Source organism: Rhea pennata, chromosome 10 (assembly GCF_028389875.1).
Source record: "Rhea pennata isolate bPtePen1 chromosome 10, bPtePen1.pri, whole genome shotgun sequence".
NCBI lineage: Eukaryota > Metazoa > Chordata > Aves > Rheiformes > Rheidae > Rhea > Rhea pennata.
In genome coordinates this window covers 11,462,512-11,486,481 of record NC_084672.1, presented here as the reverse complement: position 1 = coordinate 11,486,481, position 23,970 = coordinate 11,462,512, and the positions used below count along the sequence as shown (strand labels likewise).

General features: G+C 43.7%; 1 protein-coding gene, 1 long non-coding RNA gene and 1 other non-coding gene across 7 annotated transcripts in view; all 3 read left to right on the top strand.

The window, feature by feature from the left end:
• PDE8A (phosphodiesterase 8A) overlaps positions 1 to 8,158 on the top strand; it is a 134,393-nt gene extending 126,235 nt beyond the window's left edge. Inside the window, exons 20-23 of the mRNA XM_062583408.1 lie at positions 4,762 to 4,926; positions 5,792 to 5,921; positions 6,680 to 6,799; positions 6,882 to 8,158. Coding sequence (XP_062439392.1) covers positions 4,762 to 4,926; positions 5,792 to 5,921; positions 6,680 to 6,786 — 402 coding nt within the window. The 3' untranslated portion in view covers positions 6,787 to 6,799; positions 6,882 to 8,158. The remainder of the gene's footprint in view (positions 1 to 4,761; positions 4,927 to 5,791; positions 5,922 to 6,679; positions 6,800 to 6,881) is intronic.
• Positions 8,159 to 20,005: 11,847 nt separating this feature from the next.
• LOC134144573 (uncharacterized) lies at positions 20,006 to 23,953 on the top strand. Of its 5 annotated transcripts, none has more exons than XR_009959420.1 (4): positions 20,006 to 20,032; positions 20,367 to 20,572; positions 21,576 to 21,646; positions 22,345 to 23,953. It is a non-coding gene; the product is annotated as an uncharacterized LOC134144573 (long non-coding RNA). The 5 variants fall into 5 exon arrangements; XR_009959421.1 differs by lacking the exon at positions 20,006 to 20,032 and adding an exon at positions 20,036 to 20,103; XR_009959419.1 differs by lacking the exon at positions 20,006 to 20,032 and having other exon boundaries at positions 20,133 to 20,572; positions 22,345 to 22,448; positions 22,820 to 23,953.
• On the top strand, positions 21,278 to 21,408 carry LOC134144948 (small Cajal body-specific RNA 15). Its single transcript, XR_009959529.1, has one exon. It is a non-coding gene; the product is annotated as a small Cajal body-specific RNA 15 (non-coding RNA).
• Positions 23,954 to 23,970: the final 17 nt, after the last annotated feature.

Sequence of the window (23,970 nt, the reverse complement as noted above, 5' to 3'; positions counted from 1 at the left end):
TCACTCAAAATAGGAGCTGCTGGTGGCACAGCCTAAGGGCAGGTATATTGATTGCCATATAACACTCCCTGGAAGTGAAGGACCTCAGCTTTCAGTGCTGCCTGGCAGCATTCCTGGGTTTTCTGCCTGCTTTCTTTTTCAATCTTTAAAATAGATGATGGTGGCATTATGTATCATATAGACATAATCAATAGCCATCTGGAACCCCATGGACACAGTGAAATTGCCTGTTATGAACTCGTTCTGAAAAACCACACCAGTTTCAGTAACAGCTTCAACCAGCAGTTTTGTTGCCAGTAAGAGCAGTGTGTAATTTTGTTGGAATGGTTTTTGCAAAGAGAAGATTTTCAGAAATGGTTATAATAAAGTTTGCATTGGTGGCAACATCCTGTAGGAGCTGTAATGGTAGTCTGTGTTTTCTTACCATGTTTTTAGAAAGCCACATATTTGAATGTTGAGTGTAATGAGGGATGGTAGTCTTTTTGTCATCAGAGGGTGGGAGAGGCACAGATCTCATTCTTCACTCATCAGAAACAAATTTGGAGCTAGATGGAGAATATCTTTGTCCATAGGAGCATATGCTAGAATTAGCTTTGTTCTTGGCACCCAGTGATGCTAATGAGAAGTATGTGAATGTGAAGCCAAAGTCCCAGTAGGATACTGTTTTACTGACTAAACTAGGAGAAAGGCTGTTAAGTTTGCGGCTATGAAGTATTTTTCCCAGACAGCCTCACGCTGCAGAACATGACTTAAAGTCATAGAGAGACTAATACTAATTTCTGTGGGTGTTGCACTGGATCTTACATAATTATGAAGTTCTCTGCCCAGGACACATCTCCACTTTGTAACAAGTGCCTGTCCACTGCTGCCAGAACCTGGAGAAGGCAACAACTAGTCTCTGTATATGTTTGTCCTTAGATGGATCATTTATTAGTTAAGGTTGAGTACTACAGGAGGTCTCCTACCTATTGCCAATAAAGAAAAGTTGGTCAAAAAAACATGCTTAAATTATAAAGTTGTTTTCAAAGCTTAGTAAAAGACAAAACTGACACCATCTCTTCAACCTATGGGCTCCATTTATACACAGATATTATGATGCAGTCAGGCCTGAAGTGTATCATCAGATTCTGGTTTTCACAGGCACTTCTCTGATTTCAGTCTCTTCACTGCCCAGTGTCTGACATGTCCTGCTGTTTCCAGCTTTCCCTGCCGCTCCACTCCTTGGCTTCTGACTGGCTCGTCTCTTCCTCCTTTCTCCAGCACTTGCTTCCTCACTCAACAACCCCCGCCTTTTCCAGCCTTCCTCCTCTCTCCCCACTGTGTTTGCTTGCCAGTCTGCTCTGTCTCCTTCACAATTCCCAGGCTCTTTGAGCCACTCTACTCCCTCTCTTCTCCTTTTTCACTTTCAAATCAGGCAACAAGCTCCTCTTCTGTGCTGCTGTTTTCTGCAGGCTTTGACGAGCTCCCTGTTCTTAGTTGCAAAACCTGGATAATGCCTGGTCCAGCACAGCCAAGAACTACAGTTACAGGGAGAGTCCTGGTCAGTTCCAGGCTCCAGCAATCCCTACTGAGTCTACACAAACCACAGATTTCTTTTTCCAAAGCTTGTAACAAATCCAGCAGATTTGCACAGGGATAGTGAATGCCTTACCCCAAGTTATCCCTCTAACTAAATTCCAGTCCTCACTCATAAAGGTGTGAAGGTATTAGAAAACAAAGAAACAACAATATATTTTACTGTCAGCATGAACAATTTATTTTCCCTAACCTTGTATATAGAAGCTACCGAAATATTTTTAACTGCAATTTCACAGGAAAAAAAAAAATCTTTGCCTGAGGCGGACACCTAGTAGGGAAACTTCAACCAAACAATTTAAGTTGGCAGTTATGAACAGTATTAAACAAAATCTTTTAATATGAAGTGCCAGCCTCCAGGCTAGCCTACAAATATAGCTGTAGATGACTGGACTTTTTCATTTCAGATTTATCTTTTTTTCAAAACAGAAATTTGTATTAATTCATTATTATAGATTTTATAGATTTTATTTATTTTCCAGAACCAGAAAATTAAGAAATAACACAATAATACACTTTATTTGAATGCCTGATGGACACTTTTTGTTTCGGGAGATTTTAATGGAAACATAGGGCTGGCAAATAGATGGAAAATTGTGAGGCTGAACACTTTGCTCAATTTCTTGAATGTAACAAACAAGAAAACAAGAAGGGGAGTAATTCTTGGTAGACTTCAAGCAACTGAGCTAGCCCAGCAAAGCTAGGGCACTCCTCTGCCTGTTTGCAGTGACCTGTAGGTGAAGGAGCTGTTTGCCAGCAGCTCCTTTACTCATTCCAGCACTACGACACCACATCCCTGCTCACCCGCAGGGTAGTCTGGCATGTAGGCACACTGAAGGACAAATTCTCCAGCCAGAAAAGAAAAGAGTGAAAGAACTAGGTGGAGGAGGAAAGGAGAATGAGAAGTGGGAATGTCTGGCAGAAGCAAGGAGGAAATGATGGGTGTTGTGAGGAGAAAGGAAGACTAAGAGGCGCTGCAGAACCTGTGAAGATAGAGGAGTCAACACAGAGTCCCAGAGATGATGGCAGTGGGGAACTCGAGGTTGTCTAGTCAAGCTACTAAGGCAGGAGTAATTAGATCTACAGTAGTCCTGGAAAATGATTAGGTTTTTATTTAGATCAGGAAGCAAAATGTTTTCTCTCTCTTAGTTATGAGTTTCTCAGTTCAGCAGGTTCCTACTAAAAGGCCCATAATGTTTGAGTGGGTAAAAGCAGGTATTTGCTGTGCTTGTTACTAGCTGAACAACGCTAGCAGATCCTCCCTCAAGTCCAGTTGTGTATCTGGTTGCAGCGGCAAACTGTGTTTCCTGGCCTGTTTTCCAGGCATGGCTGTGACTCAGTGTAATGTTTGCAGGCTGAGCTGCCAGCCATGTGTTCCAAATGGGACATTTCCACTTTTTTTTCTATTATTTATTATTTTTATACATATTTGTTCAAAGAGCCATGCTGAGAAGCTGCTGTTTGTTTCCTTTCTTCTTTTGTTTCATAAACTGAAAAAAATCCATTCCAGCTCCAGCATCCTTTATCCTCCCATTTCCCTTCATGATGTCACCTAAGCCTCTGACAGGAAGCCAACATCTGACATGCAGAGACACCTCTGCACTCTGAGCAGGATGCTGGGACTAAGCACAGTTAGCACATTTTATTCCCAAGACATCCGCATCCAGCAACCAGAACTGTGCTCTTGGTTTGAACGGATCACGGAAGTAAACATCCTTTCTTGATTCCTGGTGATTTACCTAGTAGGATGTTATCTGCTGTCCTTAACTGAGTGATCTCTAATCAGGTTCTTCCGTGCAATTGGAGATGTATGCAGCTCACTTTCTTTCCTCTGTATTTTCCCTGCTGTATATCTAAAAATGGGGAGAAGAACTGGTTCTGGAGTCTCATTTTGGCAGAAACTGTAGAGCTGGTGTTTCTGAACCAGGAAACTACCACCTAATAATTTTTAGATTATTAATAATCAGTTTCTTCCTTCAGAAAGAAATTTCTTCTACATAATGAAAAGTGTGTCCTAGTAAAAGACCAGACTGTTCATGCTTCTTTGTAGAAGCTGACTAAGATCTACCTAGTCATACAAAGTACAGCAGGAACTGGTGGCATTATTATTATTATTATTATTATTCCTGTTACTTCTTTGCTGCATCAAATACAGAGCAAAGCCTTGGTAGGTGCTAGAGAAGTCTGGTATATTCCTTGCTTCAAAAAGTTTCTAATGCAAGTAAAAGATAAGAAACTATGCAGTAAATCTCTGTGCTCACCTATCCAAGTAAATATTCAAGTAATATCCCTATGGGTGGTTTTTTAGGTATTTTAATCATGAATCCTTATCCTGTGGAAACTTCTTTCATCAGAGCTCTACAGAAAATAGCTTCTGATCTGGATCACTGGAACCTTTATTTGTATTAACTGTATACTGGCTCCAAGTACTGCTCACACGCTGGTATGTGCAGCCTGGGAACCAAATATAGGCCATGTGTGGGCTGAAACCTTTTCTAGACTACCAGAGGGAAGATGAGGCTGTTCTGAAGTGTGTTTGTAATATATCACTTTAACAGTGATAAACTCTCAGAAAGAAAAATTCCCAGTCAGGTCTGAGCCCAACGGGCTAACGTGGCTCCAGGGGAAGGGAAAGGAGGCGCCTGCCTGGGAGGCAGTGTGGGGTCTCACTCTCCTCACAGCAGCAGCGCTGCCATGATGATTGATGCTTATGCTGATGAGGTTTGTGTGCAGAGGATGACCGTGCATCTCGGGTCAGTCCACTTTTCTTAACAGATATTCCACTCTTAATGTAAAAGGCCATTAATCTTTGGATTTCAGTGGAGAAATACATTTTTGTGCCTTTACAGTACTCATCACTGTGTACAGTGATGAATGAATCCTCGACACGCTTTTAAGGCGGCGGATAAGGCACAGAGGGGTTAAGTGACTTGCCCAAAGATGCCGAAGAGATCTGTCATAGAGACAGTGAATGAATCCAGAAACCGGAGCGTTCAGTGCTAGTGCAGAGCTGTAGCTATCCTTCGTATTGCCCTGCAAGTTCAGCTTAAAGTATTTTGTCATGAAGAACTTTGTCAGCGGTGGCAGGCCTGGTTCCTATGCAGAAACACTCCCAAAGCACAAAGCCTTTGCGTAAGCGTGCAGAGACCCTGCTAATGGATTGTTTTTAATTCTCAACTGTTACAGAATAATGGTGATGGCGAGTCAGTGAAAACCGTTCTCACATCTCCCGAAAACCGTATCCTTATCAAACGCATGTTGATAAAATGCGCAGACATTTCCAATCCATGCAGACCCTTAGAGCAGTGTATAGAGTGGGCTGGACGCATCTCCGAGGAGTACTTTGCACAGGTAAGGCAGCTAAAAAGGGCTGCTCGAATTCCAGGTGAGCATTTCTTTAAAAGGCAAGAGAAGGATGCTTATATTGTCAATCTCTGTCCGTGTCTCACAAGATTTAAGGCTGCATTATGCTGTGTGAAAAATATAAATGTTTTTATTTTAATGGTGGGATATTATTCATGCCAGTGCAAGACTAGATGGAAATCAACAGCTTCTACAGTGCAGTTTTTGGAAACTTCAGCTTTCATGTTGTTCAGTTTGCTGTTTCAGTTTTCTGAGTTTTGCGTGCAAATGCATTGCCATCACAAGAGGCAGAGGCAGGGAGCTTTCTGCGTCCCCACATGCTGGTTATGCCTCAAGAATAGCATCATCAGGTTCCAGTGTAGTGTGGGAGCAGCACTCGCTCCGAGACGTGCTGTAAGTGTTGCAGCAAACTGCGCTGAAGAAAAGCCTGAGGAAGATGAGGGGAAAGGCGAGGGCAGAGCCACTGCTACAGATGGCAGAAATGTCACCGCCGCTAGTACACACAGAATGCCGCTTCCATTGGGGGTTAAGAATGGTGGAGCATCTTTTAACTCCAGAGCAGTCGTAAATTAAATCAGTAACTCGTGAAGTACCTCAGGACCAGCTTTGTGTGAACATGAAGAAAATAAATGTATCACTTTGTGGGGAATACTGGAAGGCACTGTGCTGTCTGCTGTTTGGCTGAAACCTGTACAATTAGGTACTTAGGATCTGCTTGCATGTTCTTCAGATTTATTCTGGTTCCTCTATTTAGCAATTGCACACTCTAGTCAGTGCCAAAAAATCTGTTGCTAAAAGAAGCTCGTTAACAGAATGTGTCTTAGATGAATAATGACAACACTGTTCTTTACAGACTGATGAAGAAAAGAGACAAGGTTTACCTGTGGTGATGCCAGTTTTTGACAGAAATACTTGTAGCATCCCCAAATCCCAAATATCATTCATTGATTACTTCATCACTGATATGTTTGATGCCTGGGATGGTAAGCAAAACTCTGCTGTATTTCCTATCAATACGTATTTTGCAAGCGTTTGAAAGTACTGTGATATTAAATTGTTTTCTTATGATTCCTAAAAGGAGGTGAAGGAAGGGAAAATTTCTGTAGTTCAAGTACACCTAATAACTTCATTGTAACTTAGAAGTATTTTGATACTGCTATGAACCATTCTTGTGGCTTCTCTTTAAAAAATGATTTTCAGGCAATGTTTTAACTTTTTCTAAGCTGCCTTCTCTCTAAATGGAGAACAGAACACATTCACTTTGATAACACACTGTGCATAGTCATTTTGTCCATGTTAACGTGAGTTACTCTGCAAGACAAATTTCTACAGTCTGCAAGCTCCTTGGGGAGCAGCTATTTCCTCCAAAGTGCTGCCTCTGCGGTGAAAGTGGTCAGAAATGTGACTCCCCTGAACACCAGATCATGATATGTGACAGAGATTTGATGAAGTAGAATAATTACCAGCATAATTAGTTATGGCTCTCCTGGAAAACTGGGTCCCTTTGCTAGTGCTTGCAATACCAGTGTTAAATAAACTCAGAGAACTGTTCTCCATAGCCTGAGAAGATGCATGAGTGATGACAGCTATAAAGCCAGAACCATTTTCAGCTATCAGTATGACAGATTTAAGCATTCCTACTTAACACAGTTGCCCAGACATTTCAAGTGATATTTAAGCAGGCAAAATCATGTGACTCTCAATTCTGCAAACTAAATACGCTTTGCCCTTTCTTCCCTAGCATTTGCAGACCTGCCAAATTTGATGCAGCATCTGGATAATAACTTTAAATACTGGAAAGGACTAGATGAAAGGAAACTGCGGAGCCTTCGACCACCACCAGAATAGCAATTAGGCCATGGTGTGTAATTTACTAACCTGATGCATATTTATTCAAGCTCACTTTTGTTCATGTGATTTCAGATTTGTTTTGGTCTCTTCAGTATTACAGTAAGGCTAGCCCAAGCGCTGGGGGAGCTTTCAAATTCGAGAGAACACGAGGTCAGCAGTTGACTCCCTCAAACTGCCATGTGTGGACTCCAATGAAATCAGCCTATCAAGTGGAATTACACTGGATTGCTGCAGTACTTGTACTGAAGAGGGTCTGTTAGTGAACATATTTTTGCATTATCTTTATACCAGTATGTGAAGCTGGAAGACCTTGAAGAATCCTCATTAAAAAGACAGACATTCACTAGAAGATTTTGCTTAATCCTCAATTCTGCAAGTGAAAAAAATATCTATTAATAGTGACTCACAGCTTTTACGAGAAAGCTACATGCTTTTTGTAAGCACTTAAGACAGTTACATAGAACAATCAGACATTTAAAATGCAAGTCTCCATGAAGGAATTTTTGATCTATGAAAAATAGATGTACTCTATTTTTTCACATCACAGAAGGTGCAATCATTCACTTCTAAGCACTACTGAAAGTGAGTTCTCTTTAAGAAATTTAGTAGCAAATGTAAAAAATAACACAAGATTTTTTGAGGTTGATCGTTAGCATCTATGATTAAAATGATGTTTTATTTATTTTGTTAGATGTTCAATATTTTCTATGAATTTATAAATACTTAAAAGCCAAAGCCAACTTTAGATGCGTTACAAATTTACATGATTCATACTCATTAATATACATTTAATTGATGTACAGACCTTTTATTTTCATAATGCAAATACAAAATACTATACAATGATACATTTTTATTGCACTGTAAGGATAGATGTGTATGTTTAAATATTGTCTGATTTATGTTAATTAAAATAAGTTTTATTGAAAAGGTCTCACTTGAGAATAGTAAAATAAACAAGAACTGTATACTATCTGAGCACCAGAACTGCAGTAGTTCTCTCACAAACCAGTGATGTTCACCTGATCTTCCCTTGGCTACGAAAGAAAATAATGTGTTGGAACTTTTTGTTTTCTCCCATGAAATTTTATGATTAAACTCCCTGTCAAAGTCTGCCTTATTTTATATAGTATTTCTACAAAGCATTCCACAGCGTATATGAAGAGGTAATACTAAATATCTAATGAATTTCAACATTTTATAGCCTGTGTATTTTCCTCTGCCATGAAAGAAACAGAACATAAAAACAACAACAACAAAAACCTTTAACTCAAGAAGTTTGTAAAGGCTGTATACCTTCACAATTTGAATGAAACCTTCATAGCAAGCACCAGAAAATAATAAAATGTATATTTTAAGAAGTGTCAAAGTCCTAGCCATTTCATTTGAAATGTGTATTTATTTTGTAGTTTGCAGACTGTCTTACAGTTTCTAGAAATTCTTTTTAAAATAACTAAGATGCTTACTGTCCAGGGAAGGGGCGAGCTGGGGGGTTGGATTGGCGTCTGGGTGATGAAAGGTGGCATATTGCTAGTCCCTGAGTCTGAGGCCTGCCCTTTTTTAAACTATCAAAAATGTCCTCTATGTCCTTGGACAAGACCCAGCACATCTAAAAGCAGTGTAATGCCGTGTTCTCCTGAAGGACTGAAAGGCCTTCTTGGTAGGCAGGAAGGCACTCCACGAGCTCCGAAGGAATTGCTATGTCGATTCAGAGGCAATTGCCTGAGAAAGGGCTTTTTGGACCACTCCTGAAAAAAAGAAGCACAAGTGGCCAGTGGAGCGCTTCAGGGGCTGCCGCAGCAGGAACCTTAAAGCAGGTAAGGAAGGAACGACGATCTCTCCAGCTGTCACCTGCGTCTGTGTTTCTCCTTCATCTCCGAGCTGATGGGACACAGGCTATCACCGTTCGTAGCTCTCCACTGTGCAGGTTGGAGTCATGCCTTTCTCCCTTCTCTCTGCCTGTGTGCGCTCCCTTCCTATCTGGTATCAGGTTTATATGCTGTGAGGGCAGGGAAATCCCTTCAGTAATTCCCTTTCGTTCTTCTGTGCTTGAATACTGCCTAGCCCAGTAGGGCTCAGACCCTGCCTAGGAGCACCCAGGCTCTAGCATTAGCTCAGCAATAACAGCAGGACAGCGGGAGTGGGGTCCTGGTCGAGGGTACTGCATCTTTGTCAATCTTCCAGGACTTCTACAGTTGCTACTGAAGGAACGGATATATTCCCATTCAAAACTAAAGAATGAAGTATCCTCGTTTCCAAGAAGGGGAACAAGAGGGAGAGATGGCTGCCAGATGCTTTGTTTTCCTGACAAGATTACATTGTGTTTCCAGATACATGCATCTATTGTAATCAGCTGTAATTTGCCACCTGGTGTTAATCTCTTCCACTGCACGCAGGTTCCTGTGCTTTATTCAGGGAAAAGCTACTCTCCGGCTCCATTAGGGGGAAGCTGCATTACACTGTCTCTAATAGCTCTACTCGTCTGCTGCAAGGAGGATAGGAGAGGAAAAGTAATAGCGTATGGGTCCAGAGAATGTCTGCAGGAAGGGAGTAAAAATATTTCTTCATAGGTGTATTAATGTACTTGGTTGTATTAATGAATGGTAAAAGCAGTTCATTTAATCTGCTATAAAAAAGGCCTGATGCGTCGTCATTGCAAAAATGTGATCAATATGATTAATTCCCTGAGATGCATACTGTATCTTTAGTGCCGTTACTTGGAGTGTAGAGCTGTCCTGATCAGCCTATTGTATCAGCCAGATTCCTGCCTATGCTGCTGTACAATAACTTTACAGTAAAATGCTAATTTGCAGCCCCTGAATGCAGCCCTGCCCATTTTGTTGTCCCTCTAAATTTTGCTCTTGCCAGGGACAGATTGTGATTAAAGGAAATCTGGAACTACCATGCCTGACCCTCACCCAAGATGTTTTCCCAGCCAGCTTCTCCAGATCACATTTCTCTTGCTTTTTCAGTCTGGCAACTCTGTACTGTTCAGGGGATTTGCTCTCTCCTCCTGCCTAGAGAAACGTCCCCTTCTAGTCTCGCAGCCATCTCCGTGTGTTGCGCCACATTTCCCACAGCCTTCTTCGTTTTGCTCTTGTGACATAGGACAAATCCCAAATTAGTCTGCACGTGTTTTTGTGCCTCTTAATGTAGGAGGATGTGTTCAGCAATCTTTGACTGCTAGAATAATCTCTTAGAACCACAGATAATTTGAATGATAAAACTATGTCAGGAGCTTCAGGGGACTCCAAAACATCAACATTAGGGAGATGTGAAAGTAGCATACAGATGCCTAACCTGTATCTTGGGATTTGTACGAAGCATAACCGAAGAGCTGAGCTACACGGTTCAACACTGCTGTTTCCAGTTTGATCCCACACCACCTCCCACCTTTCCTGTTCGGTTTCCTCTCGTGTACATTGTCCCTGTCTGCAGGCAAGCAGGCCAAATGCTGCCAAAAGGGCATCAGAAAAGGGTGGATTCACTCCGATTGTTTCTGTTTCTGACAACAGGTTTGTAAAAATAAGGCTAAAAATACTGTTGAGTGAGCTATGAATTGGCAAAGGACTCTAGCATTTTTTTGTTAAATAAAGATCAGGAGGTCAAAATAGGTTAAAAGATCACAGGGAGTAGCTCCTTTTTTAAATTATCATTTTTAAAATACATGAGGTAATTCTATCATCTTTCTAGTTCTGGTATCTCTCTCTGGTTTCCTGGTGCGGGATTTCATTTTCCTACCTCTGCAGTTTAACCTACCATAAAACTAGACATTTTTTTCAAAGACTTTAGAAAAGAACTAAGTAAAACTATACATTTGTCTCATTTCATTCCACTCTATCAAATAACCTGATTTTAGGACTAAATAGATTAACCCAGTGTCTGATAGCCTGTTGCATTACCTAGAGACAAACTTTAATTTTTAGTTAAAAAAAAAATCCTTTGGAGAGTTACACCAGTTTTTTGTAGTGATGGAGTCACTGCATGGCTCCAGAAGGGTGTTTGGAAAAAAAATGTGAAGACTTTTATGGTGAGCAAATACATCTTAAGCCTCCTGGGCAGTGGAGGCTGCGTGAGCTTCATGGTGGGGAGAGTCCAGGCTGCTGGCCAGGGAACTGGAAGGTTCTTTTTTTTTGTGAAACAGTAAAAGCTCAGGTCTGACATTCATTGCTCCAGGATCTAGATGTCTCTGGATCTCACTGCAAATTCTTCACCATTCCAGATCCCCTTTCTTTCTTCTCCAAGACTATACATCAACATCAAATGCCCTGTGCTCTGAACAAGGTTTTAGTTTAGTTCAGTGGAGTTCAGTATCTTTGCTCTTGTTTTTGAACTATCACCCAGTGGTTGAACTCTTCTTGGGACAGAAAATGTGGGTTTATTGATGTAGTAAAGGTCCTTCACGGCAGAAGGGAGAACTTTGGAATAAACTCACAGAGTATGCTTGAAATTATTCTCAGCTTCAGATAGGTTGACAGTTTCATATAGTGTCTATACTTTTCATTTACTCTTGGTTTAATGCTAATACAAGTGTTCATTCCAATGCAGCCGGGATGATGGAGAGGTCTTTTTCCCTCTAGGGTTTTAATCTTAAAGCTTTGTGTTTTTAAATTGAATAAGGCTCAGCATCCAGTATTAAATGACCCATTTAGAATTATTAGCTCTATTTTCCAGGCTCTATTTTTCATTCTGGCAATACTGCTGCTAAACCTGGCCGTCATTTTAGTTACTTCCAGAGAAGTATGGAACTATTATGATCTAGCAGAAAAACGTTGGCTCCTCAGTGAAGTGTCCTAGGGGAATGTCTTAGACCCTTCAAGAGACAGGTACAAAATGCTGTGTAGCAACGGCTTATTCTTAGAACAGAGGAAGGAGAGGTGCTGTCCACAGCTAGCTCGTCACAGGCCTGAAGTTGGCTTTCACACTACAGTTTTCCCAATGGCTGAATATAGTTTAAAAAAATCACCTGAAATGGAATGGATGCCTAACTTTTTGCACCATTGCTTTTCTCTGTAGCTGTTTCCACTCGTCTCAATAGAGATATCGCTGACAGGACACTTAAGAAAATGTGTCATGAATGTGAAGGAACTCAAGCAATGACAAAGCTGTTCTCTCATACAAGAAAATAAAGGATAATAAAATTAAATATCTACTAATCCCTCGCAGGGTGCTCAGAAATAGCACAGGGAAACTGTAGTCCGTTGTGTCCTTCTATGAGACCAGAAGTGTTTGAGTCATGACTCTGCGAGAAGCACTTTGAAATGGAGTCTCAGAGCTATTCACAAGCTTCAAAACAAATAATCTCTCTGCTGATGCGTGACATCATGCCTCCAAGGTACGGCCGTCCCAGGGGCCTCGTTAAGCGATAGCAGGATGGATTGCATTTCAGGCTGACATGGTGTTTGGATGCAGAAAACAAGCTTTCAAGTTACCACCATGTCCCTGCGCAGCCTGTACTGCTGGTTCGGATGAAAGGGAATGTCAAGGTGCTGGAGATATTTTTTGTTTTATTGAAGCTGTGGCTCAGTGGGCAAAGGATTTCTGCACTGAAGTCCACTGAGTGCTTTCTCTGGCTGCCTGCTTTGAATGTTACTAAGGCAAAGCGTCTCTCATGCTTTGTTTTTTCTTGTTTAAGATCTTTAAGAATCTCCTCCCTACACTTTCCAAGCAAACCTCAGGGAATTTAGCAAGCCCAGTGTAGCTATGTCTTACCAGTCTCTTTAATGTGTCAGGCAACTGCGTTAGAAAAGGCCAGAAGACCCAAAGCCATAAACAAAATAGGTTTGAGGCTTCCAAAAACCTTTGAGGTCCTGGACCTTAAAGCTCTGTCTGTGGTTCAATAGTAAGTCTTCTACAGCCAGAAAAATAAATCTGTTCTTCTCATATTCCAGTTTTCCCTTCTGTCTTCCATTTTTCTTCTGATACAGTTTGCTAGAAGTACTTCACTTAACTTCCACTGGCCTTGGATCTCCCTCAAACACGGAGCCCTAACACCATGTCTAAATCCTGCCATTCAACTAGATTCTTGCTGCTTACAACAGTTAGCACAATACCATCTTCTTTTTCTGATTCAAGTTAAAGTAAACCTGGAAAAATACCACATAATGGCTGAAAGCCTTTCAGGAGCATCCACAGACAGAAGGAGAGTATAAACATACTAACTAAAACAGCTTGTGAGTGGTGCATCACTACTGCTTGCACTGTGGATGTGTATGCACAGTCTTTCATACTGCACTCCCGCACTTTTATACTGCAAAACGAAGTTTAGGAGTGTTCCCAGGCCTCTCTGCCTTCGGGGTTAAATGAGCAAATACAAGCAGCCTGGACACTTGTTGAAACTTGAATCTCTCTTTTCTTGGTTTGCTTGCTCCCCCCCTCGAGTGACAAGAGTCATTGCTAGAGCTAGGATAATCTTACACAGTTCAGTCCCTAGTAATTAACAGAAGTTACTTCATCCTTTAATCACATACATTTCTCCTGGGATGGGGAAATAGTGCACTGACACGCACAGTTTTAGGCAGGAAGTGAAAAAGGTGATTGCCTGGTTTTGAAATTAGAGGAGGAATTTAGCCAGTGTGTAACTATTCAAACGAAAAGTTGTTCCTATCTGTCTTTAATACTCCAAAGTGGCATTTGATGTAAATCCTTCACTAGGCTCATTACATCAGCTCTTAGCTGAACCTGAGCACGCTGAGCGCCAAGCTCGGTGTACAGTGCACTCTATACCAAGGGTATATGTCATCCTAGTGATCCTGCAGCTCTCTGGGTCCTTGGGAGGAGGTATGGCTTGTCCTCAGACGCAAAGATGAATTGGATGTATGAATGGAGTATGAATTGGAGTATGCTTGACTGGCTTGCCTTGGTATTTGAAGCATAGGATGTGCTAGGAATATTGCTTTGCACCTCCAGTGAGAACTGTCTCCTTTTGTCTTTAAAAAAAAGGGGGGAGGAAGAAAAGAAAAGAAAAGAAAAGAAAAGAAAAGAAAAGAAAAGAAAAGAAAAGAAAAGAAAAGAAAAGAAAAAAGATGTTACTTTGCTGCTAATATTTTTCTTCACAAGGAATTTTTTCTTGAAAGATCCCTAAAAGACCAAAAGGTCTTTTAAGATCCAAAAAGACCCACATAGCACTTTTGCGAATGAGTAAAAAAGGTTGCAGAGAAGCACAGTGGCTTGTCTGATGCCATCCAGCAGAAACCTTAGCCTAGACCTGGGGGCTACCGGACTGCTCTTGAGGGCTCTGGTTTGAGCCATGCTGACTTACAAAGAATGTGGGAAGAGAAATTTAGAAAGCAAGTGCCTTCATAACGGTTTGTCACTGCCACTTTACAGAGATCCCAGTCAGAGCTCCTGAGAAGCGAGAAATCCTTCCTACCTGCCACTATCTCCCAACTTCAGAGAGAGCAACGGGAGTGCTGAGTGCCAAGGGAGGGCGCACGCTGAGCTCAGGCCTGTCCCCAGCAGTGCGTGGTGCCAGCTATTTCAGCCATCCAGTTAAGTAGGACTGCAAAGATACAGTGTGAATGCAAGCGTTGGGAAAGAGGCAAGACGCCCAGCCTAAACAGTCGAGGCAGTGATTGGACTGAGAATGGTATGTATAACATCAGACATCGCTTTAGGGGTAGACAGGGAGAAAGCATCCAACTGCATGAACAGACAGGGTTCAGGACATCACTACAGCGGAATTAAATACCTCCCCACCCATACAACCAAGCCCTAAAACCAAGCAGCCTTTCTCTGCCTACAAAAATCCATGCTGGCAGGCTCAGTGCAAATATGTGCTGTCCATATAACGACAAACCTCTGACAAGCCAAGATCAGAAAGCAGACAGTTGTATCCACACCATCATGCCAGGAACAAAAAAAAAAAAAAAAAAAAAAAAAAAAAAAGGAAAAGAAAAGAAAAAAAAAGAAAACAAAGAAAACAAAATGCCTTGTTTTGAAATAAGCTGTTTTAAAAATGCTCTTTGAACCACACCAGAGTACATACCTAATATTTGTTAAGTAAATATCAGTGATATATTTAAATCTGGCTCAGTATGTACTAGGAAAGTAGTGTTTGTGTGTGTTAGTGGTGCTTTTGTTGCAAGAAGAGTCAACAGAGTTTCTAGAAGATAGTCTTAAAAAGCGGGGGTTTTTTATTTTTTATTTTTTAGCTGAGCATCACACAGAGAAGAGTCTGCCAAGCTCTGCCACAGAACTTGCAAGTAAAACACCTTAACATACTCGTTTCAAGTTATAATTCTCTCTCACTGGCTTAGTTCAGCCCCTATTCTGCCTCTAAGCTGTTACTTTTTTTACCCACAGATCCACCTTTCAGATCATTTTGGCTTTCTGCACTAAGTCTACCCCCGGCCCGACTGCGAATACACAGTCGGATGGTTATATTCTGTACCTGAAATGATATGGGCTGAGTAAAGTTCAGACCTCTTCCATCTACTCTGACCAGCTGCTACTCCCGGAGCTTAGATTTTCTTTGGTTTGATGCTGGTGCTGTAAGCGTACAGTTCTCCTGCACAGACCAACTCTTTATAACTGTCACATATTTCTTCAGGAAAAAAAAAATCCCCCTGTGGAACTACAATGTTTGGTCTGATGGAGCATAGGCAGATGCTACATGTGATGCCAGACAGCTCCCCAGAGCGAGGGGCTGGTCCTGCGTGGCTGTGTCACCCCTACCAGGTCTAACATAAACTAGGCTCACTTCACTCTGGGTGTAGTTCAGCTGGAGATAAGAGTGATGAGAAAACAAGCTTCTGCCTATGGAGCTCTAACGCTGTGGAGTTTCGTGGCAAGAACAAAGTCGCTCTTTACTCACACCTCTACCATCAGTACGACTGATGGAGCAGTGTTTGCTACCAGAGATGCAGTCTATTTAGCACTGTAGCTGGCTTTGTTGGTGATATTTGGTATTGGTTTTTACTTAGTTTCTTGTTTACTGTTATACAAAGAGAACTACAACCTAACTCTTATTTGTAAGTACAGTACAAGGGTTATTCCTTTTCAAGATTGTGGGTAAAGAATATATATGCGTTTGTATCAGAGTGGTGAAGTCAGTTGTGGAGGTCTGTGCTCCAAACAAGAGCCATGCATGGTGCTGCTAAGTCTGTGCTGATGAATTTGTTTTTCAGTGCTCAGCTGGCAGAAGGGTTAGATCACTGTATCAGCTATTCCTTCCTTCCTATCACCTTCAACAGCCACAATTGCCCTCTACACTTTTCTATCGCATCCTATTCTATGAAATACCTGACTAGTACTTTTTTAACTTTCTTGCTCCACTGCATAGTTAACTCGGACAAGCCATTTAAAAAGCATCTAATGGTAATTAGGCAATGGAAAGGACCCGCTCCGTCCCTTCCCCTCAGCAGCCTGCACACCCCAGGCCTCTGCACTGCCTGCAAATCCAGCAGGCCAGAGGCTGCACATTGCAACACGGTGGCTGCTCTCAGCTCCTCAGGCTGGAGCGAAGCGGCAGTGCAGGGCAGTGACCAAGAGCATGTGTTTTGTTTGTACGCCTGTAGCGGCAGAGTCTCTCCCAGCCCAGGGCCCAAAACGGCGCTGTGAAGGAAGGACAGTGTGTTCACGGTCACAGAATGGGGCATCACCCAGGGCAGAGGGTGGCCTCTGTGGCTGTGTCAACATAGAAGACTCAGCTCTTGAGACAGCTTGTGCTTCACCTGTCCAATTGCCAGAAAGTAAAACAAAGGAGAAGCATAAAATAGCAATCATCACCCAAAATAAGTCTTTAAAAAGCGCAAGCTTAATCTAGCGCTCTTGGCACAAATAACACTGATGATGTTTATTGTCTCTCCATTTTCTTCCTCAGAATCCCCGGCAAAATCTTAAAGTTACTATCTCCAGCCATAACAAGACTATTTAGGGATGCAAGCTAGGGACCATCACCAGACTGAAATCATGTCAAGGCCCTGGAGAAACTGGAATTGCAACTGAGTCAGTCAGTGTCAGCCAAGATACACTATCCTTATACAGAAAGCCGCTGAGGGACCAAAAGGACACAGCGCAGCCTAAAAGCTGACAGTTGCTTTTCCATGTGAAGCAAAGAAAAAAGTAATATCAAACTTAAACAGATCTTGTCTGTCTAGCCTTTGACCTTTCTGGCTTATTTCACTCTCTTACAAGCCACATATTAACTGCAGGGTTAATGTACATAAAGAGGATTGCAAAGCAAGAGAATAGGTTGTAACCATGAGGTTGCTGAAACTGAAATGGTTGCTGTGAAGTTCTGCACTAGGAAAGTAGGCTTTCTTTTAAGTCTGATAGGCTGTGAGGAAGTCAGATTACTTCCGTAATTACTTCTGTAGTGTCCTTTCCTGTGTGTCAATACAACTGATCTCTTCGGGCATGCTCAAAAGTTTGGGGCTTAACAGGACTGGAAATAAGATCATCACTTTAAACCACGTGCTTCCATGTACGGGGATGGGAGCAATGTGACCTTCTCCAAGCTAGCGTGGGGATGTTGGTGCAGAAGAAAGGTCACGCTCTGTGGGACCAGAGTGGAAAAGCTGCAGCTCATAAATCAGGCTTGAATGACCCTGAAGTCAAGCCATTGAAGTCACGGTGAGGCTCTGCAGGAAAAAAAATGACAGCTAGGCTTTTATCTACATGCAGTGGCATCACAGGTCGATACTGTGACTTCTTTCTCTTCTTTAAAGCTTTCATGTCAGAGGAATCAAAGCCCCCTACCTCCCCTTCCCAAACAGCCTTAAGTTAATAACAGCACAAATAGTAGTTAGCCCAGGCTTGAAAGAGACTTTGATTAGATATTGCTCTTTGATAAGCCATTTCAAGGGCAGGAGGCAAAGTGTTTACGTTGCTCGGAAGAAAAGTCTGATGAGCAACTGCTTCTCTTTTGCTGAGACCGAGCAGAGCTTTTTTATCACAAGAATATGGAGAGTGTAGAGGTGCTTTATGACTACTGCTCTTTTTCTCAAGGCTAGTTCTTTCCTTTGTGCAAGAATAAAAAGTCATGAATAAAACCCCGCAGCCTAACCTTATGGGTAACAGCTGCCTCCGTGCTGAGCCTCAGTGACCATCCACTCCCAGGTCTTTTCTCCCATGTCTGTTTTTCCTGCCTTTGACAGTCCTTGGGAGGCCTGGGGGGTTATGAGTGCAGTGAAACACAAGCATACAGCTGAATCAGAAGAGAGCAAAACAGCTGCACTTTCATGAGCAGCTGAGCCCTTCTAACGACTCACTGCTGCCGAAAGGGGGAAACGCACAAATACAGCTTCATGGTTGGCTGGCCAGTTTGACTCTGTTGGGACAACCTCTAAGAAATGAAACAATTTCATGTAACAAGAGGATACCAAAATCCTCCCAGAGTCATAGAAGCCTATGCCCATACTGAAAGCTAGTATCTGAGCACCAGATACTTTTTCAAGACTTTCCTCACCATGGTATGTTTTAACCACCCCTTACACCTGTCTTGCTTCTCATCCCCATCTGACAGCCATTCACAAAACCTTCTCTAGGACTTCAGCAGTGCCTTCAAGCCCAGCCCACTGCTGTGGAGGGTGGCACAGGATATCAGTAACCTGTCCCTTTCACCAGAAGAATGTGCACTAGGTGACACATGTTCCTCCAGTGCCATCCCACGGTCACAGCGGGAAGCTCACAAGCCCGACTCAGCCCATTGCCACATGAAGATCCATAGGATACGGACCCAGAAGTACACAGCAGCACAGAAGGACCAGCAAAGGCAGAAGGACTTGGATAATGCATTGCAATGTGGGTAAGAATCCAATTAAACCAGGTGCTGATCAGTGCAGTGAAGCCACACCAAGTCCTCTTTCCCCATTACCATCTGGTTTGGGAGGTGTCTGTGCTGCATGGAAACTTACTGTGGCTTCACAATTTTTATTCTGCAGCAGAGCTGGAAGCAGGAAAAGCTGAGCAGGCCTGCTACTAAATCTTGCTACAAGAAAGCTTTATAAACTCATACTACAAATGACCAGGCCATATAATGTTCATTTCAACAAGCATTTTATTACATAGGCAACCATGAAATATTTGAGTCTCACTTAATGGGCACAGCAAGCACATTTATCTACAACTTTCAGCTCAGCATGGGAGAAAAACGGGTAGTAGGGGGAGGTTTGAAGTATCCTAGGCCATTTTCTGACTATGAGCTTTAAAAGACTGTAAATGTAACACAAGGAATTTTGCTTAGAGATTGAGAGTGTCTCCATGTAGCTGCAAAATACACCCAAATAAAGGGATTCTACATGCCGTTTGTAGCTCAACCCAACCTGGATGATCAGTATCCATGCGGGCTGATTTGGGGGCTATGTAACACCTGACACAGGTGTTAAAGTAAGTCAGCAACTGCACCGTGGTTTCCAGGGCTGCTCATGAAAACCTGGCTGCTGCTGCAACCTCTGAGCTCACCAGCTCTCGTTCAGCCCCTGCCAGAGCTGTGCCCAGTGCAGGGCCTGAGGGAAAAGGAAATCACTTGCCCAACCCTGGGAGCAGGATGTTATTCAAATGCTTACATCTTTGCAGGATCAAACACTTCTTATCAGAAGGAGACAGACAGGACAAGCAGGTGTTAAAAATGATGGTAGCATCTGGAGGGCTGTTAGAGGAAATAAAGGACTTACGAACAGAGCCTTTGTAGGGATAAAGCAGTTAGGCAGTAAAAAACATGAAACTATCTTAAAATGAGGCGTGCTACAGTAAGCAGTGGACTTAGACTTGGTCAAAAATTACTCCTCTGGAAAATACTGTATTACTGAAACGGAAACAGGCCCTGAAAGCCAGAGCCGGCTCTTGCCGCCCAGCTCGGTTGAGCCTGTCCCGCCTGTGCCAGGCGCAGCCTCTGTGCTGTTCCCTTTTCCAAAGTTACTGCCTCTTCCCAGGCAGGGAGCGATCCCAGGTTGTTCCTACAGATCTGCTTTATTAATTAGCAGTTCCAGGGCGCCTGGGCAGCAACGATTTGCTGCGTGGCGCTCGACGCCGGGCCCGGAGGCCTCGGCCGGGCGAACGGAGGGGTCACCCTCGCTAGGGCCTCCCGCGGGAAAGAGTAACAATCCCCCCAGCGCACGCTGTTCCACCCGGCCGCGGTAAACGACGCCAACTCGAAGATTTCAAAAGTTACAAAGGCGGGAAAAGAAAAAAGTGTGTGTGTAGGGGGGGAAGGAGCAAGACAAGCCGCGGGCCCCGCCCGGCGCCCGCCCCCGGCGGCCGAGCGGGCGGTCGCGCCGGGGCCGGGCACCGCCCCGCGCCGGTAGAAAATGGCGGCGGCGGGCGGCGGGGCCCTCCGCGGCGCGACGCGGCGGGGGGGGGTTCCTCGGCTCGGTGCGGCGCGGCGGGGGAGAGTGGGGATCTTCCTCGGCGCGGCGGGGGGTCTCTGCCCGCTCCCCGGGGCTTCCTGCCGGTTTCCAGGGCGGCCTCACGGTCCTCGTGGCCGCGAGGGGTGGGGGAGCAAGATGGCGGCCACGGGGGTGCTCGCCTCAGGGCCGGGGCCGGGGCGCAGCCGCCGCCGCCGCGCGGCCCCGGGCCGGTCAGGGGGCGGTTACCTGCTGTTGACGGTGTTTTCCTTCCCCGCTGCGCTCGCACAGGTCCCTTCAGCGCCGAGCCGTGGCCGCCGCAGCGCAGCGCGGGAGCGGTGAGCCGACCCCGGGGCGCGTGTGTGCCCCGCCGCCTCCGTCTGCGTTAAGGCGGTAGCGCGGGCTCGTCGCTGGGGCAGCTCCGCCGCCGCGGTGGGGATCCGGCTCGCAGAAACCGCTGCGGCCGTCCCGGGGTTTCTGCCCGCGGCCTTTCCGAGGTGAGCGCCGCGGCGGCGGGCAGCGCTGCGTGTGGGAAGGGGCTCCCGGTGGCTTTGCTCCTAGGAAATGGCTTCGGGTCCTCGCTTTACTGCCGAAATCATTTCCATTTCTGCTGTGTTTAAGCCACAGTTTGGTGTTTGCACACGAGGGGTTGGTTGTACGATGAGCATCATCTTGGCAGAGCATGTAGCTCTTTATGACTGTTTCATGAAGCAGTTCATGGCCTTGGTGTTACCTGTGTCAGAACAGAAGACATCAGCATAAACACTGAGTCTGCTTGGAAGAGGTTTAGGTGAACTGGGGCAAGGACAGCGGAGCTCCAGTATACACCAGCAGAAATACAATTGAGAGAAAAGTTAACCAAAACTTACAAGTCAGCGTTATCTCTAGGGCTGTCTAGAGACCAGTTCAATGAAAACTGAATGTGAAGTGAGTCCAGATGCTCAGTTGTGGTTGGATGGGAAGCAAAGTGCAACCTTTGCATGGTCTCTTGGCTGCTCTGCTGTGCATTGCTAATAACTAATATCAATTACTGCTGGAAAACAGAAACGGGCAGTTAGAGAAATACAGCTGAGATTGAGGGAAGGAGTAAGGAATTGCTTTCCAGGGAAGGAAGGCAAGCCGTATGGTTAGACTCTGAAGTCTCCTTCAGGAGAGCGCAATCAGTTTCTGAGACCTCCCAAGAGTTTCTTAGGGAGATTCGTCTGGAGGACTAAGAAAGTGGAGCCAGTGAAGTTGTATTGACTCTACTGATACTATCCTCCTAAATGAAACGGTGGAAGAACAAGGCCTGTCTGTGAGATGGAGTCAGGACCTACTTCCTCTACCTACAAGGTTTCTGTGACAATTAGAGGGAGCAAGTTAGAGGATAAGTGTTTCTTTAGAAAGTGGTGGGGTGTTATATTTTAACAGAACACACAAAAGCATTTTTTAGGACAATCACATTGCCTATTGTTGCATTTGTGCTTTTGATGCTGTCTTACCATGTGCATTTCTTCCCAGCTCCATACATTCCTTTGCTCCTGGCTCCGGGACTGGGTGATGAGGGACACTGGACACAGTGATGGATTACGGTAACCAATTTGGAAACTGTAACTGTCTGCTTACTAATGTCTGTTTAGCAATAGATAGCTCCTGTGCAGGAGATGGTCTTGTTAACCTATCTGTTAACCAGTGCAGTCTTGTGAAAGGGCTTCATGTGATGCCATCCAGTGGTGATGGTGCATACTGGTATTTTAAATCTAAGAACAGAAGGGAATTGGAAAAAATGGTCTAAAATACTCTTGGTTGTGTGAATGCAGCCGGTTGTGTGCACATAGTGAAAGGAAGAGAAGAAAAATGCTAGCAGATAAAAGGAAAAAATATATCTCGCAGAAGATAACTTGTCAGAAACAAGGGCAACTTTAAACTGACTGTTGCCCTTCTGCATGATCTGCTTCAGCAGTGAGCCAAAGTTCTTGTAGTGAAGCCACAGAGGAGAGCTGAGTTTTTTTCCTTATTTGAGACACCCTTTGGTGAATAGAAATGAGATAATCAGTAACTGCACAGTTCTTGAAGATAAGCGTTCTACTACCCAAGATTCTAATTAAACTGAGTAAGTTGGTCTTAGTTTGCTCTGGGGTGCTATACTGGACCTGTTAATGCCCTCTGACTTCAGAAGGAGACTCCCTGCTACTGTCAAATACAGCTTCTAGTTCTGCATAGAGTTTGGCCCTTATTAGCAGTTTTACAGGTGTACTGCACTTCTCTTTATCTGGTTTGATTCATGCAGACATATGAAGTTGATGTGATTTCCAGGATTTGGGTGCCATACTGGTCTGATCAACGGACTGTGTAACGAAAACGGTGGCCTCCCTATAAAGGATTTATGTATAGGTAATTCACAGTGACAGTCAGTTTTAAAAAAATTCAGTTTGTGCTTTTTACTTTGTTGTATAAATATTTAAGTGACAGTTGAGGGTTTCTAAGGGAGGGAATTTCTGAGTTATGCCTAACAGGTGAAGCTTTTATCAAACAGAAACACAGCAAGCTCATTCTAAATGTTGGTTTTGACCTGATAGCTAATTATTACTTATTTGTCCTTTCGTTGGGTATTTCTCTTCACTACCTTAACAGTCCTATATACAGTTTCTGGCAATAGCCACATACTCCTCAGCAGGTGGCTCCATATACAGCCATCGGGCTTGAGTTGTCCAGCTGATTATCAAGCTGGCAGTGTAATGACCAAGCTTGTCCGACTCCCACAGTGTCGGAGCACCTTGTGGCTGGCTCAGTGAATCCATCCTTGCAGTGCTCCTAAGAAATGGTTGTGAAGTCTGGGAGACCCCCAGGAGAGTTTATCAACTGGAAAATCTTCTGGACTGAGCTCCTGTAGCATCTGAGGTGAACAGCTAATCCAGGTGCTAGAATACAGGTATGAATTAAAAACTTTGGGTGGAAAGCTCTTAGTGGGGAGTGGTGTCATATGGAGCTGTTCACAAAAGAATATATGTCTGCACCAGAGTAGTAGCCCTTCTACTTAAGGGCTTCCTTAGGGGATTTAGTTGTCCTAATACTTCTGCTCTGGTACATGTGTCTTGCTCCTTTCAGATGTTTTTTTTTTCCTAGTTGTAAAGAGGACTGTGGCTCTTGATTTAGCAAATAAATAGATGCTTCAGTGGGTAGAAGCTGGACCTTGAATCAAGGCATAAATTTTTAAGCAAATAAAATGAAGCTCTAGAACACCTTGAGGTGTGGTGCTATCATCAGTAGGTCACACCTTGACAGAGGTTTAACCTCTTTTCTGTGGTACGGCCTTGCCAGTGTCAGCAGGGCTTTGCCTCCACACGCACTATGCATTGGCCGTGGTTGCCAGCAAACCTACCTTTGGCTGGCAGATGCCAGCTGTTAGGCTCACTGCAAGGCACAGCAACTGAAATTCTCTGACCTGCTTAATGGGAGGTCTGACCAGAGGACTGTAACAGCCCTTTCTACCCATGGAAACCTATGAATTCCTGGTAGGCTAAGAAGTGATGCTGTCTTACATAACTCTGTTTTTAAACTCTTCTTTTTTGAGCCTTATAAAACAAGTCAATATGCAAGAGAAGATAGTAGCAATCACTGCCAAAATAATTGGGCAGATTCAGATCCTGTTTGCCTAGGTTTGTTAAAGCTTGAGGAAATTTTCAGGGAGATGTATTTTTCTTCTGTTAAGGTAATTTGGGGAAGAATGGACAATCTTATGGCACATAGTTTTACATCAAATCTCGTAAGTTTTATCAGACTTTGTTTATTTGTAGGGACCCTGTAAATTGTAGTCTCTGTGTTCCTGACTGTCCCTTGGAATGGAAATTAGAACCAATGATTTTGTAATGAATGTGTAATAAATCTGTGGAAAAGCCGCTCTGTTAATGACTCT